The following is a 14,764-nucleotide window of genomic DNA, read 5'->3' as shown; positions in this document are numbered from 1 at the left end:
GTTTCAAACCCACTATTCGAACAAGAGTAAAGAAAACTAAAATTACAATTTAAGCTTTGCCAAATATGCTCTTGATGACACACACACACACACACACACACACACATATATATAAGAGAGAGAGAGATGATCTAATAAGCATCGGTGCTCATCTTATAAGAAGCAATGGTGATGTGCCATATTATTTCATTGGTCGATAATAAATTTAATTTAAATGTTGGAAGTCACAGAATCTTTATCCTCTAATGAATTAATAGATTTAGAGAACTTGTTGCTTTTCATTTCACACAATTAATTCGTTTATTCAACTGGGAACTGCATATACAGCCATACAGGCCTATCTGCATATATACATATACTGATATACATCATTTAGTATATATCTAGCTAATGTTTATCATTCTGAGATGCAAATTTGTAGGAGACATAAGCACTTAGTCCAACAATGACAAGCAGTGCTGCCCCCATATTCACCAGCAATTGCCTCTCTCCATTCAGCTCACCAAGTCCTTTAACTGATTTCTTCTTCTGCTTCTTCAGTTCCAATTTCACAGCATCAAGATCATGATCAGGAGAATCATGAACTGCACTTGATTGTTTCTCGGATATGATCTTATTATCTTCAGGACTTATTTCTTTACCTTTTCCAATGTTATCCTTCGATGATGCATTTTCTGGTGTAAAATGTTTCTCTTTGGTTTCTTGGATTCCCTTTTTCTCAATATATCTTTTCTGTTCGTCTTCTTGCTGTCCAGTTCTAGTACTCAGATGATCACCTGACGTTCTCTTAATTCTTAGTAGTTCCAAACTTTTGTCATCAACAATCTTCTTCCCAGCCTTATCCACAATACTTTCATGTGCAGCAGGTTTCTCTGTCATTTCTGGGCTTTTCTCCTTCTCTACATGATTCTTTTGTTCATCTTCTTGTCTTCCTATTTTCGTAATCAGATGATCACCTGATGTTTTCCGAACCCCGGGAGCTGGTTTTAAACTTTTGTCATCTGTTATCGGCTTGCTAGTACTAGCCGTGGGAGTAACTTTAACCTGGCTCTGCTGATCAGGATTGGGTTCGCCGGGAGATTCCATGCCTGTAGTTTCAGGAGGAAGGACTTGATCGTGAGCTTTTGGGGGAGGGCTGAGGGATGCTTGACTGGTTTTGTTTTCGTCCTTTTTGGTTGCAAGTGTTTTACCGGCAACATTCTTTCTTGGGACAGTAACAATTAGAGTTCCTTCTCCATGCTTGGTTCGAACTGATGTTAGTTCGCTGTTATCCGGGACCTGGAAGTCTTCCTGGAAACGGCTCCATTTGTTGCCGGCAACCAGGCGTTCTCCACGTACTCTGATGAAGTTCTGGTCTACGGTGGAAACTTTGAGTTGATCCTTCATGAAACCTGCAGGGGAAACAAGGTAGAGGTGTAATCTGGCCTGACCTAGGAAGATGTTAGTGGCTCGGCGCTAGCCCTGGTGTCAATGGTTCTGGCCAGGCTGACCACTCCTTTAATCTTTGCTTAAGGCATTTTGTTGCCCGAAAAGATGGATACAAGTAAACAAGGACTTACCTGGAACTTGAATGGTGAGAATATAAGTATCATTATCTTGTGACCATTCTGAAACAGGTTTAAAATCTTCGTAAACTGGCCGGACGCCAAACGTTCTCGGTCTAGTCGGACCGGCTGCGCCACCACGTCTTGGCCTCGGCGTTGCCATTCCTACTATCACCAGCACTCTCTTCTCACGTTTAATTTGTTGTTTTAGTTTCCTCTACTATCAAACTTTGATAGCTCAAATGTGAAATATGTTGATTGCCTTGCCTTATGTTGTGAGTGTGCAAAAACTTGAAATTTAAACAATTCTTTTGCTTTCTTTTCTTAAGGGTGAGATAATTCTAATTTTATTGCTTCCATAGTGTGTTTTTATAGGGTTTGATTTATCCAAGGTGCATGTTAATGTTAGGTATATCTTTCTGAGAAGAGAAACTAAAGTCAGAAAGTTCTTTGTTTGGCCTACAAGCTTTTCCAATGGATTATGGATGCCAAGGTTGACTGCTTGACCATGAACATAGATTGAAAGTTCGTCCATGTTATTTTCTTTTTCTTAGGTGACAAGGAAGAATTTCATTTTATAATCTTTCCTCATGGAATCTTGGTCCTATTTAGGACTTCCAAGTTAGAGATCAGAATCGTCCCATTTACTACTGTTGCTTGATGTGTCTAAGTGCAGAACTTTTAGAGCTTGTTTGGGAGTGATTTTGAGAATTAATTTTTTGACTTTTAGGAGAAAAGTGGAGTCCATCTGTGAGAAAAAAAGTCAAATATGACTGTTGGAATAATGAAATAACGGTTAAAAAATCAGCTTTTTTTTTGAGAAAAAATCACTCCCAAACAAGCTCTTAATGAAAAGACAGTCCAAGAAAACGGCTAAAAGTGTACGCCATGTCTCAAAATTTTGTGCCTAATTTTGATGAATGTAATAAGGTTGATGAATTACTTGCTTTGATTGTATTTACTTAATTAAAGCTTATCAATTGATTTGGATTCTTGCCACTATTAATGATAATTGCTAGGACATTAAAAATAAATAGTAAAAAAGAAGAAGACAAATTTAAGTAGTAAACGAAGAATCAATTGTTTTCTTTGACCATCCAAAAGTTGTTTTACAAGTACTTTGCTTTCACAACTTATAAATTTTTATTTTATTTAAAGTTTCAAATTTTAAAGATTCAACCGTGAATTTTATGAACTAATGATGGTTAATTACATTGTAATAATTTCAACTTATTTTAGGAGTTTTCAGGAATTTTATATATTTTTGGTAAGTCGTGAAAAATAGTTATACAGGGCTTATTATAGGAACTCAACATTAGAAATTTATCATAGCATTCTCTAATTATTTTCGATTTACAATAATTAAATTATGTGCATATAGATTAGAGTGAGAAAAGGTTCGACTTGACCAACACAATCACCTTTTTACAATTTATTATGAACTTCGTGTTGAGTAACATTATAATGCTTATTGTACTAGACCTAACGCATAATTAATATGTAAAAGAAGAACTAAATTAATTAAATGACTAGAGGAAAAAAAATAGTATATAGAAAGAAGAATGAATATTTCTTATATTAAAGGGGTTATTCTTTAGCAACACTTTATTCCTTCATCTTTTCAACTTGAAAATTTTTCTTTTTGTAACTTTTATCATATGTTCAAAAGAATCGGCAATTAAATCCTAGATAAATAAATATGGGATATACGTAAAAAAAAAAAAATTCAAGATGTAAAGGGCATTGATAAGTGTGTTTTTACACACTTCTTCGTGCTCTTAGACTCGATAAATTACTGTCAATTGAGCTTATTTCTACCTAATTTAATGTAATTTTGTTCATTATGGGTAAATTTTGGACTTGGATGCAATTGACGCAAAAACGGAGCAATTAATTATTTTGGAGTTGATTTGGAGCAACTAAAAAATAAGCGTATTGTACAGGAATGATAAGAAGTAGTAAGAGAGCAATTTGAAGAAAATCGTTAAGTTTTCGTGTGAAATTCAACTTTTAGAAAGTTTGGGGGCTAGTCTAAAGATTAAAGACATGATGCAAATAAAAAAAAAAAAAGGACTTGAGTTGAACCAAAGAAGACATTCTTGGACTAACTTGAATTGGAAGGAAAAGATCAAAACTTTCGATGGCATGGTTAGATGTGACAAACTCTGATTTTCTCTCATATCTAATTAGACTTCTATGTGGAATGAAGACGAGACATGAATTTTAACCTAATCTTAGCACTATAAAAAGGAGATTTCTACTGTATTCAAAAAGGGAAGAAGCTTTTTTTTTTTTTTTGAAAGGTAATCAAATATTTTATTAATCAATGCATAATATACGTGAAGTGTATTATCAATTTAAAGCAGAAAGGAACAACATAAAATTGGACAGCCCATCTATATGCATAGTAGCTACAGCATTAAACCACGTATACAATGTGAAATAAAACATTTCTCTAATTTGCTATGCTATCCGTATTTGATCATCAAAGTAGCGGCTGTTTCTTTTTCTCTACATATACCATATAATATAACCCGGAATAAGGTCCCATACAAGCTTGCAATCCTTGCCGCGAAATTTTCTCCTCCATGCCTTTAACACGTCTTCCATACGCATCGGCATCACCTAATCCATGTGTTGTGATGCCAAAATATTATGCCACAGTAAACGAGCAGCATCACAATGGAGAAACAAGTGATCAATCGTCTCCTCGTCCCTTCGACACATATAACACGACTCTGTAACATGAAAACCTCTTGTTCGTAGATTATCCATTGTTAACACCTGTCCCCTGACCACCGTCCAAAGTAAGAATACAACCCGTGGAGGCAGTTTACATTTCCACACCAATTTCCAAGGGAGTGAACTTTGCACAGGACCCAATAAAGATCTAAAACAAGTGCTAACTGAGAAAATCCCATCCCATGTCAATCTCCACCTATTACAGTCTGCCTCTCCTGTCCTGATGTGGACCTCGTACAAAGAAGTCAAAAACAGCGCATAATCGTCCAATTCCCAATCTTGTAATCCCCAGCCAAAAACAATATTCCAACTGATCCCTCCCATTATGTATATCTAAGACATCACTCACCGTAGCAGACGGTGCTAACACAATACGAGATAAAGAGGGAAATTTCACCTTCAGCGGTTGTTCTCCAACCAACAATCATCCCAAAAACTGATGGTAGTACCATCCCCCACTGCAAAAGTCAATCTATCCTAAAAATCGCTCCACCCTCGCTGAATATATCACCATAAGCTCACCCTATAAGAATCGCGATTCTCGACTGAGCACCATCCTCTTTCCATGACACCATATTTTGTCCCTATTATTTCTATCCAAAAACTCTCCCTTTCTACACCGAATCGCCACAACCACTTGTCCAATAAGGCCTTATTGAACAGTACAATGTTCCTCAATCCAAGACCCCCTAACTTTAAGGGAGAACAAACTACAACCCAATTAACCAAATGTAATTTCCTCTCCTTCCCTAATCCTCCCCAAAGAAACTCCCTTTGGATCATCTCTAACCTTTTTGCCACTGCAACAGGGATAGGAAATAATGATAAGAAATAAGTAGGGAGATTCGAAAATGTGGACTTTATGAGAGTAAGATAACCGCCCTTTGAGAGATACATACGCTTCCAACCCGCTAGTCTTCTCTCCATCTTTTCTATAATAGTGTTCCAAATATGTTTACTCTTAAACCTTGCTCTGAAAGGAAGACCAAGATAAGTCATAGCAGTTCTGTAACCCTACAACCCAATATAGCAGTCAACTCCTCCACATTATCGACCTCTCCCACTGTGATGGCCTCAGATTTTTTCAAATTTATTTTCAATCCAGATGCGGCTTCAAAGCACAAGAGCACACGACGTAGGTTCCTGAATTGCTGAACATCTGCATCACAGAAGATCAATGTATCGTTTGCAAATAGCAAATGAGATACTTGCAGCTGATCAACCATAAAGCCCCTTAACAAACCTTCTCCCACAGCCTTCTCAAGCATCCTACTGAAAGCTTCCATTACAGTGACAAATAGTAATGGAGACAAAGGATCCCCTTGCCTCAATCCCCTGCTATTATGAAAATAACCCTCCGGAGTGCCGTTCACCATAACTGAAAAAGAAACTATAGCTATACAAAACTGAATCCAATGACACCACTTATTCCCGAAGCCACATCGCCTAAGCATATACAAGAGAAATTTCCAATTTACGTGGTCATAAGTGATATGATCCAGGAGTCGAGCTCGACGAAGGCAAGTGCAAGACGAGACCCGTTGATAGTCGATGGCGGACCAATGACGCGATCAAGGGCAAAGCAAGTGAAAAAAGCGATGAGATTGCTCGTTCAAGAAACCATTGATGGAACCATGTTCGGGACTCAAAATGGAGCAACTTTCATGTTCGGGTCAAAGGTCGAATCAACTTGGATCAATTTGTTATCAAGCGACGAAAGCGGAGGCAGAAGACAAGTCTATGCGGCCGCACAGGCAAAACCACATGCGGCCGCACACATACATATCGAAAACCAAAAGTCCAATTCCTGTTGAACCATGCGACCGCATGGATTTACACCATGCGGCCGCACAAGCCAAAAAAATTGGCGAATTTTCTAATTTTGGCCGAATTTCCTAGTTTCGTTAGAATTCTTATGAAATCAAATTGTTACCATAATTTGATGGTTTTGGACGTTTTTATTCATTAGTATAAATAGGAGATTACTTTTCATTGTAACAACTTTTGACTTTTGCTTCAATTAATATTATAGAGAGAGAAATTTATTCTTTCAATTTATTGTTCTTCTTGAACAATCTTGAAACTTATCAAGATTCAACTTCTTGTGGCGGTCTAATCAATCGGATTGTGGGTTCTTTTAATTGTAATCAAGGGGTTTTAGGTTTTTCGCTAATCTAGGGTTTCTTGTTTCAATTCTTGGGGTTCAAAATCCAAAATTGGTTAGTATTGGCGTTCTTGGGTTCCGCATCAATCTCGTTGTGGGTTTCGTAGTTTCCATTGCTACGGGGTTCGCATCAATAAGCTTTCTGAATGTCAAGCTTACATAGCATTCCCGAGACTCGCAGGCGTAATCTTGAGTCAATACATTCATTTGCTATAAGTACAGAATCTAAAATCCGGCACCCTTTGATAAAGGCATTTCCCCAGTACCTCTTTTAATCGATTTACCAAAATCTTTGCAATAATCTTATACACCCCACTCACTAAGCTAATAGGATAAAAGTCCTTAATATCTGTTGCTCTCGATTTCTTAGGAATCAGCACAATAAAGGTGGCATTGGCGCTTCTCAAGAACCTTCCGCACTGCAAAAAATAAGTAAGAACCTCCACAATGCTTGATCGCACCACTTCCCAAGGCCTTATAGAAGGAAAAAGAGGATCCATCCGGTCCTGAGGTCTTATCGTCATTTATGCTGAACACCACCTCCTTAATTTCATCATCCCCAAATGCTCTATCTAACCAATTGGCATCCTTCTCAGTAATAGTAGAAAAATGTAGCCCCTCCAACTCTGGTTTCCAATCAAACTGCTCCCGATAGAGATTCTGATAAAATCTTACCATCTGGGTCCCGATATCCTGTGGATCTTCATAAGTAACCCCATCTACCTCCAACGTAGTGATAGAGTTGTTGCGCCTGTTGGAATTAGCAACCCCAGGGAAAATTAGGTGCATTTGTCTCCCTCTTTCAACCACCTAATCCTCAATTTCTGACGCCAAGCAGTCTCCTCCATCTCTACCAACCTCTCCAATTTTTCCTTTAATTCTCCTCATCTCATCCTCTCAACCCCTATCAATCATCGACTCTTCTCCCTCCTATCCAACCTTCTATGTCTGATAGGTATAGATTTTTGCAATAGCTAAAGTCTCCCACCACCTCCTCATTCCACTTTTTTAGATCTCTTTTCAAGGCCTTCAATTTTCGATCCAACACATAACTGGGAGATCCCCTGAAGTCATATGATGCCCGCCAATCCATACTTGTTCCCCAAAACCTTCTACTTTTAGCCACATTTTCTCAAACATAAACGGCTTTCTTCCCCCAAGCCTCACATTCCCAAACAATGCAATAGGTAAATGATCTGAATACAATTTCCCCAATCTTCTCTGAGTGACTTCTGGGTACTTAGCCTCCCATCCCCCATACCAGAAATCGATCTATTCGGGATAGGACAGGTTGTTCCCGATTCGAAGACCAAGTAAAGTCTCCTCCACTCAAAGGCAGGTCCACCAACATGTTCTCCCTGATAAAGTCTGAAAAGTCCTCCACAGCCCCTGTTAATCTCTCCCCATTCGACCTTTCAGTAGGAAGCCTAACTATATTAAAATCTTTCCCAATACACATAGGAATATTCCACCAGGTCATCATCCCCATTAATTCATCCCACAATTCACCTCTATGCTCTTCAACATTAGGCCCGTAGACTCCTATAAACATCCAATGAAAATTATCCCCGATATTTCTGAATGAAAGCGATAAAGAAAATAGCCCTCCACTAACCTCCTCTATCTTAAGCACTCTGGTGTCCCACATTACTAACATTCCTCCTGAAGCCCTCGATGAACCTACAAACTGATACCCCACATGCTGTCCCCCATATGCTATTCACAACCTCTCTCGAAATGATTTCCAACTTTGTTTCTTGTAAACATACAAGATCAGCCCTCCATCCCCTTAATAGATTCCAAACCCCTAGCCTTTTTCAAGCTTCATTAAGCCCCCTTACGGTCCAACTAATAATTTTCGGAGTCATCTTAACACTCTATCATCACTCCCCATCAAACCTCTCCTTAATTCACAACCCTTGACGTCGTAATTAATCGAACATTCGAGTCGTTTAAGCTCGCGATCACCCTTTCTTCTTATCTTACCTCCTGATGTACCCATCTCTTGTCTCCTATTAGCCTCCAACTCCTCAAATAATTGCATGAGCTTATTTTCATATCCATCACAGGACACACCTACCATCTTGCTAAAATCCAGAATTTTCTTTAGAACCCAATTTGACGACAGAGGTCTGGCGTCAAGTGCGCTAACTTTCGATACATCTCCAGCAAAAATAGGATCGTAGTAGTGTCCAACCTCATCCTCCCCATATACCTCCATGTCTGTTACCCCCTTCTTGGCTCCACCTACCCACACTACCAAAGCATTATCATTCTCAAGATCCCCTTCTTTCGACGACTTAAGATGTCTCCTACAGTAGGTATTCACTACTGCTAAGCTGGTCCTCCCTTGCTGATCCTCAATTGCTGAAGCTAAATTTTTTGCCAATACAGTTTTGATATTTTGCTCACGATACGACAACGACCTCATCGCTTCCAATGTCTCTGAATCCACAACCGACTTCCCTTTTTTAGCCCAAGGTTTCGTCTCTCGATATGTCTCGACCATTGGGTCCCTATCTGTTCCTTCCATGTCTTCCCAATCTCCGTCACCAGAGGAAGTCACCACTTTGGTCCGCTACTGAGACTCGCCACTGGGCTTAACCATCACCTACTTATCTTTAGTTTATGCCCGTGTCGACGATAACTCCTTTGAGTACAAATTAGCTACATGATTTCCATAGGCAAAAGACTTATCCAATTTCATTCCACACTCATGGCAATAAATCTTTTTGGATCCCACTACGGACTCACCTCCCACAGCATTGATCAATTCATCCAATTCCACTTTCAGCCTGGATGTGAGCTATTAATTCGGCATTAGGATAACTTCTCTGATTATCATCACTTCCCTTATGTACCAATGCTCACTGATTGGCATTTTGCGATGCCCAAATGTTTGTTGTGACTCAGGCATAAGTCATCCTTTTTTGGTTCCTTTCTTCCTCTGTTCGACGCTTGACCTTATCTTTGGCAACAAAGGAATCAATAACTACTTGGAACACTCATGAAACCGATGCCCATCCCTCTCCATTCGTACCTTTTGGCACCATCACAATTCCTTTTCTCCGTCAATCTCCATATTGTGCTATCATCAGAAACTTACCACTTCTGTTTGCACATCGTTGTGCCAAGAAAGCTCGAGAAGACTTATTAAACTTGGCAACAAACTCCTCCATCTTATTGGCCTACATCAACTTATTCACCATGTTCACCATCCAAACGGCACCAAATCGGCCCATGCAAATTGCATCCGATATCTTCAATCCCCATTCCGATAGCTTAACAATGCCAGAAGTGTTAACAGACACTACAAAATCCTTCGCCTCAATTCTAAAATGTGAACTTAACAACATATCATAGCTCCATAAGACTGCATTCCATGATTTTGCACAAACGGGCTAGCTGATGACGGAACCAATGCTCGAAATGGCCTCGGAGCATCGCAAGGGACCTGGCATAAAGATTTCAGTGGCAGCACGTGGTCCGGGAGGCGCGTTCTCCATGCGCTTGTCCTGCCGACGTCGGATCGGCCTGCAGTGCCTGTCGAGTAGGCATGTGGGGTCGGGATAAGGCTAGAGCAAAGTTGGATGCCCTGTAACTGAAATCCGTCTTCTCCTTCCCTAGATCCGTGTGTCGTCCACTGCTTTTGTGAATAGCGTCGCCTGGATCCACCAATCCATTGCCGGTGAGTATGCCATCATGTCTTCCATGGGTCCGATCAACGACGCTAGGGTTTCCGGTTGCCACCGCCCTATGTGATGGAGGTTGAATGCTATTTGGTGGCATGAGGCCGGTGGGGTTAGGGTTGGGTGTTGGAAAGGTTAATTTGGCTCTGACGGGAGATGCCATCTTTGCGTTGCTCTCTTTCTAAGAGGCTTTAATTGACAAACATACAATCAATTACAATTTTTATACGTTTACTTGGATTTTGAAAGAAGAAGAAAGAATACAAGAAGATCGTTTATGAATTATGTAAGAGATCTAAAAATTTCAAAGGTTGTTTTTCGCTTTATTTCTACAATTGAACTTCGAGTGATGTATTATTATTCCACATCGTATTTATGTATTTTAATAATGCTCGATTAATTGTCTCGAAGTTAGGAAAATGACGACCTTATATTTTTAAGTTTAATGTTAATTTCAAGATTTTGTAGTCAAATATTTGTTTGATTTGAATGGTTATTAGGTTATTAATTCTTTTAGTTGTTAAATAATTGATAGATTCATGATTATCATTCTACTTGAGAAAACGAATAAAAAATTTGGCACATATATAGTAACAATAATTATAAAGTCCAATAATAAATAAAGATATATCATTATACTTTGCATAATCTTATCCTAAATATTTTTGGGACATAATTTGTTTTCATATATTCGCATTTTCTATAGAAACATAGTAGGCTCATATGCAATGATATTTTAATAATTATTTGATTAAATACAAAATTATGTCAACTTTAAATAAGTATTATCAATTATTTGAGTCTAAAATAAAAATGGAGTAATACGAGGTATTCGATGTTCTAGTAGTTTTCATTAAAATGTATAGTTAAAATTCTTATCTTTAGTTAGTTATGCAATTATCAACATCCATAAAAATGTGCAATATTTATTGAAATCTAATTGAGCCCCATTTGGTAGCAATTTTTCACCAAAAAATATCAATTTTTTTACCATTATTTCACTGTTTCAACAGTTGTTCTTGACTTCCTCACTCATAGGTGAGACCCACTTTTCTTTCTAACTGTCAAAAAATCAATTCTTATAATCACTATCGAACACGCCCTACAATTCTCATAAGAATCATCTTTTGTGCACACTTTATTGTTTATTTAGAATACCAGCGGTATTTTAGCTGACAAAAATAACTGTCATTTCCTGACATAAAAAAAATCACCAACCACGTATCAGAAACTCTGTCTACCAGACACCATTATTTTAGCATTTCATTTGTATGGCATTTCATTTTGTGAGCACCCATGAAAACTGATAATATGATGTTTGGAAGAGTTTGGATTGTGTGGGTGGGGATCATGGTTTTGTGGTGGGGTTGCAGAAGAACAATGGGGGAAGAGTATATGGTGTACAAGGATGCGAAACAGCCAATTGGGGTCAGGGTGAAAGATCTACTTAGTAGGATGACATTGGAAGAAAAAATTGGACAGATGGCCCAGATTGATAGGGTTGCTGCCACTGCAGATATCATGAAGAAACACTACCTTGGTAATGTATATAAATTAATGTCCTAATATAAATTTGGTGTTTAAGACAATACAACAAAATTAACTTTTCCCAGCATTCGCTTACAGTTTGTGCATATAAAGTATATTGTAAAAATAGATTATTTACAACATGCTTTAAATTAAATGTATACAGTAAATGAACAATTATACGACATACATCTTGAAACAAGCTGTAAAAGTAGAATACTTAAGTCGCATTTCTCAAGCATTTTCGTTTATAGAATGCTAGAAAAATAAGTGCAAATTTTCTTTTCTTAAAGAAAAGGACTGTTTACGACGTCCTTTAAATGTGTGTTGTGAATTATCAATTACTTAAAATATTTACGTTAGATTTATGGCATGTCATAAAAAGAGACATCCATTCACAAAGCTCTTTCAGTTTTTTCATGGCATTCAATGTATATCGTAAAAAGAGGTGAGTATTTATGCATGATTGCATTAAACGTTCGGTTATACACCTTAAACAACTTTTCACATGACATAAAAAGTAAACTATGTTGTATTGAGATCGTCTTATCTCATCCATTTTCAAGCTTTGATGGGACAATTTTCTCTAACGTAAATGAAACTGCTGTGTTTATGTTGTGTTTTTGCATGAATCCATCTGTATGCTGTGTTGTCAATTTAGGCGGGATGAAAATGTGAGTTTCGTTTGTATCTATACGCGGGTGGATATTCCTTAGAAAAAACAAGAGTCTATTTTACGGGGACTCAAACTGGGATTAGAAATGGGAATCGCAGAGAGTTTATTTTCAGACAGTTGAATAGGTTCGTGAAGTTACTTCTGTTAGTGATACATAAACATGTCATTGCTTAGCCAAATGAAAACTTTTTGTAGAACATCTCTAGCATGTTTGAACTACTGCTATGAATAAATAATTTCAACCGAGAGTTCAATTCCTCTGATGAAAAGGACACCTTAGGAAATGATGAATGTACTGTAGCAAACTAGAAATTATTGATTTAACTCCGGAAATTACCAATTTATAGTTCAGGAGAGGATTCTGTCCTTGCAGGGCAATGTATATTTACGCAACTAAGTATAGTTTCTGCCTTTTGCAGGCACGCAGCAAATTCGGGTTGTATATCATTTTTGCCTTGGAAATATTGTTGGTATTAATCTTAAAAAGTGGGATCCGAAGTTCTAAGACAGTAAGATTACAAGAAATTATGAAGGTTTTTTTTCTTGTTAACCTGACTTGGAGCTTGACGAACCTAATATGTAACAAGACATAAATATTGAATTCGATACGAAGTAATATAACGTTGGATTATTTTGCACTTGGCTTTATCTCTGTGAAGCGCCGAAGAAACTTCAGTAAGAACTGCCAGATAGAGCCTTTCAATCCCTTTTATTCATCTTTTATTATCTTTATCTCGTATTAGCTGTCTTTGAATGAGCATCAGTATGCATTTTTACACCCTCCCCAAATTTGTGATTTTATTTTGCCACCTACAAGTTTGCACTGATTCCAATTGTCTTTAATTTGAAGGGTGAGGCATGTTCTTTTTTACTTGCATAATCTGTGTCTTATCAATTATAGTTTCTGATAACCTATTTGCCTTGTCATAAGTACAAGACTGCAGGATCTGGTTATCTTCTAGCCGTGTTTATTAAAAGGATAAGGATAAATTAAGATTATGCTTCTTACGGATGGACTTTTATGTAGGGAGCATAATAAGCGGTGGTGGAAGTGCACCTCTTCCACATGCTACCGCTGCAGACTGGGTTAAAATGGTGAATGACTTCCAGAAGGGGTCGTTATCTACACGTCTAGCAATTCCGATGATTTATGGGATTGATGCTGTTCATGGAAACAATAATATCTATAATGCCACCATATTCCCACATAATATTGGGCTTGGAGCTACCAGGCAAGTAATATCACACTCATTACTTAATATTGTGTCGGCATAGTGTTCCTTCAACGTGGCACAGAATTTATATTCGTCTTCTAGTATTCGATGAGCAAAACTTTTCTCTTTGTTAAGTGATGAGCACTTTAGGTGTCATTGCAAGCTGCTTATTACAGTTGCATGTTTTTGTATTTAAAGGAACATAATTTTTAAACTAGAATCTGGCAAACTTTTCTCCCAAACTCTCCTAAGAAAATGAGTGGGCTATTTTTCCCCTTGTTGTTGAAAATATGGAGCCTAAGTTATAGGCTTCACAAATTTCTCATGTGTCAGGCAAAAATTTCCAAATAGTGGCAGACACATTTGGCAGCAAATGTTGAAGACTTTGCATGCATGGTAAGCAATTGTTGACAAAGCAATGTGGATGGAAAAGGTTTCAAACCATGCAGCTGCCACCGAAATTTTTTTGGAAGAAATTCTTTGCCATGCAAACCAACTTTGTGGAAAATGTTGGATTTGCATTAATGAGGAAGGTGAAAAATTTCCTATAAATTGGAGGCCAAAGCAAAGGAAGAAATGTGCCAAAGTGAGAGCAAAAACAAGTGCAAAAGTGTTGAGTGAAAACACGAGAGATAGTGAGCAAGCACAAAGTGAGAAGCAGTTAGGCTTTCGTTTGTGCAGAAAATTAACGAGAGAAAAATAGAGAGATTGTCTTTGCGTAGGCAAATAAAATACAGAGAGTGTATTTGTTGTACTCCTTTTATTCTCTTGTTGATATAGTAAAAGAATTGGTGTGGGTTTGTGGACGTAGGCACAATTGCCGAACCACGTAAATTCTTGTGTCACTTGCACTTATTATTTTTGCTACATTTATTTCTTCTCAGTTTAAATTATTCTGCGTCCCACTGATCCTGGCGGAATTAGTAGCGGTCTAATTTTCCAACAACTGGTATCAGAGCTCCAGAATTTAAGTGGGAGGAATGGCAACAGACGAGAAGATATCCAAAATCGATAAGTTTGATGGTACAAACTTTGGATTTTGGAAGATGCAAATGGAGGAATATTTGTACCAGAAGGACCTGTATAAACCACTTCACGAAAAGCCGGAGGACATGACCAACGACTAGTGGGAATTACTTGACCGAAAGGCTCTTGGCGCAATAAGGCTGACATTGTCAAAGTCAGTCGCTTTTAACATAAAAAATGAG

The 14,764-nt window shown here is 37.9% G+C and overlaps 3 protein-coding genes across 3 annotated transcripts; 1 reads left to right on the top strand and 2 right to left on the bottom strand.

The window, feature by feature from the left end:
• Positions 1-234: 234 nt before the first annotated feature.
• On the bottom strand, positions 235-1,901 carry LOC111383927 (inactive protein RESTRICTED TEV MOVEMENT 2-like). Its single transcript, XM_023008123.1, has 2 exons — positions 1,560-1,901; positions 235-1,391 (listed from the first exon to the last, which is right to left on the bottom strand). The coding sequence occupies exons 1-2, from the start codon at positions 1,705-1,707 to the stop codon at positions 388-390; spliced, it is 1,152 nt and encodes a 383-aa protein (XP_022863891.1). The 5' UTR covers positions 1,708-1,901; the 3' UTR covers positions 235-387.
• Positions 1,902-5,281: 3,380 nt separating this feature from the next.
• On the bottom strand, positions 5,282-7,239 carry LOC111377629. The gene is made up of 4 exons (XM_023000756.1): positions 6,891-7,239; positions 6,671-6,799; positions 5,530-5,664; positions 5,282-5,445 (listed from the first exon to the last, which is right to left on the bottom strand). Exons 1-4 carry the CDS (start codon positions 7,237-7,239, stop codon positions 5,282-5,284), a joined length of 777 nt encoding a protein of 258 aa, XP_022856524.1.
• A 4,196-nt stretch (positions 7,240-11,435) lies between these two features.
• LOC111377620 (lysosomal beta glucosidase-like) lies at positions 11,436-14,367 on the top strand. The gene is made up of 3 exons (XM_023000749.1): positions 11,436-11,679; positions 13,370-13,574; positions 14,337-14,367. The coding sequence occupies exons 1-3, from the start codon at positions 11,436-11,438 to the stop codon at positions 14,365-14,367; spliced, it is 480 nt and encodes a 159-aa protein (XP_022856517.1).
• Positions 14,368-14,764: the final 397 nt, after the last annotated feature.

The sequence above is a fragment of the Olea europaea genome, chromosome 3 (genome assembly GCF_002742605.1).
Source record: "Olea europaea var. sylvestris chromosome 3, O_europaea_v1, whole genome shotgun sequence".
Classification (NCBI taxonomy): domain Eukaryota; kingdom Viridiplantae; phylum Streptophyta; class Magnoliopsida; order Lamiales; family Oleaceae; genus Olea; species Olea europaea.
This window is presented reverse-complemented; position numbering and strand designations above follow the sequence as displayed.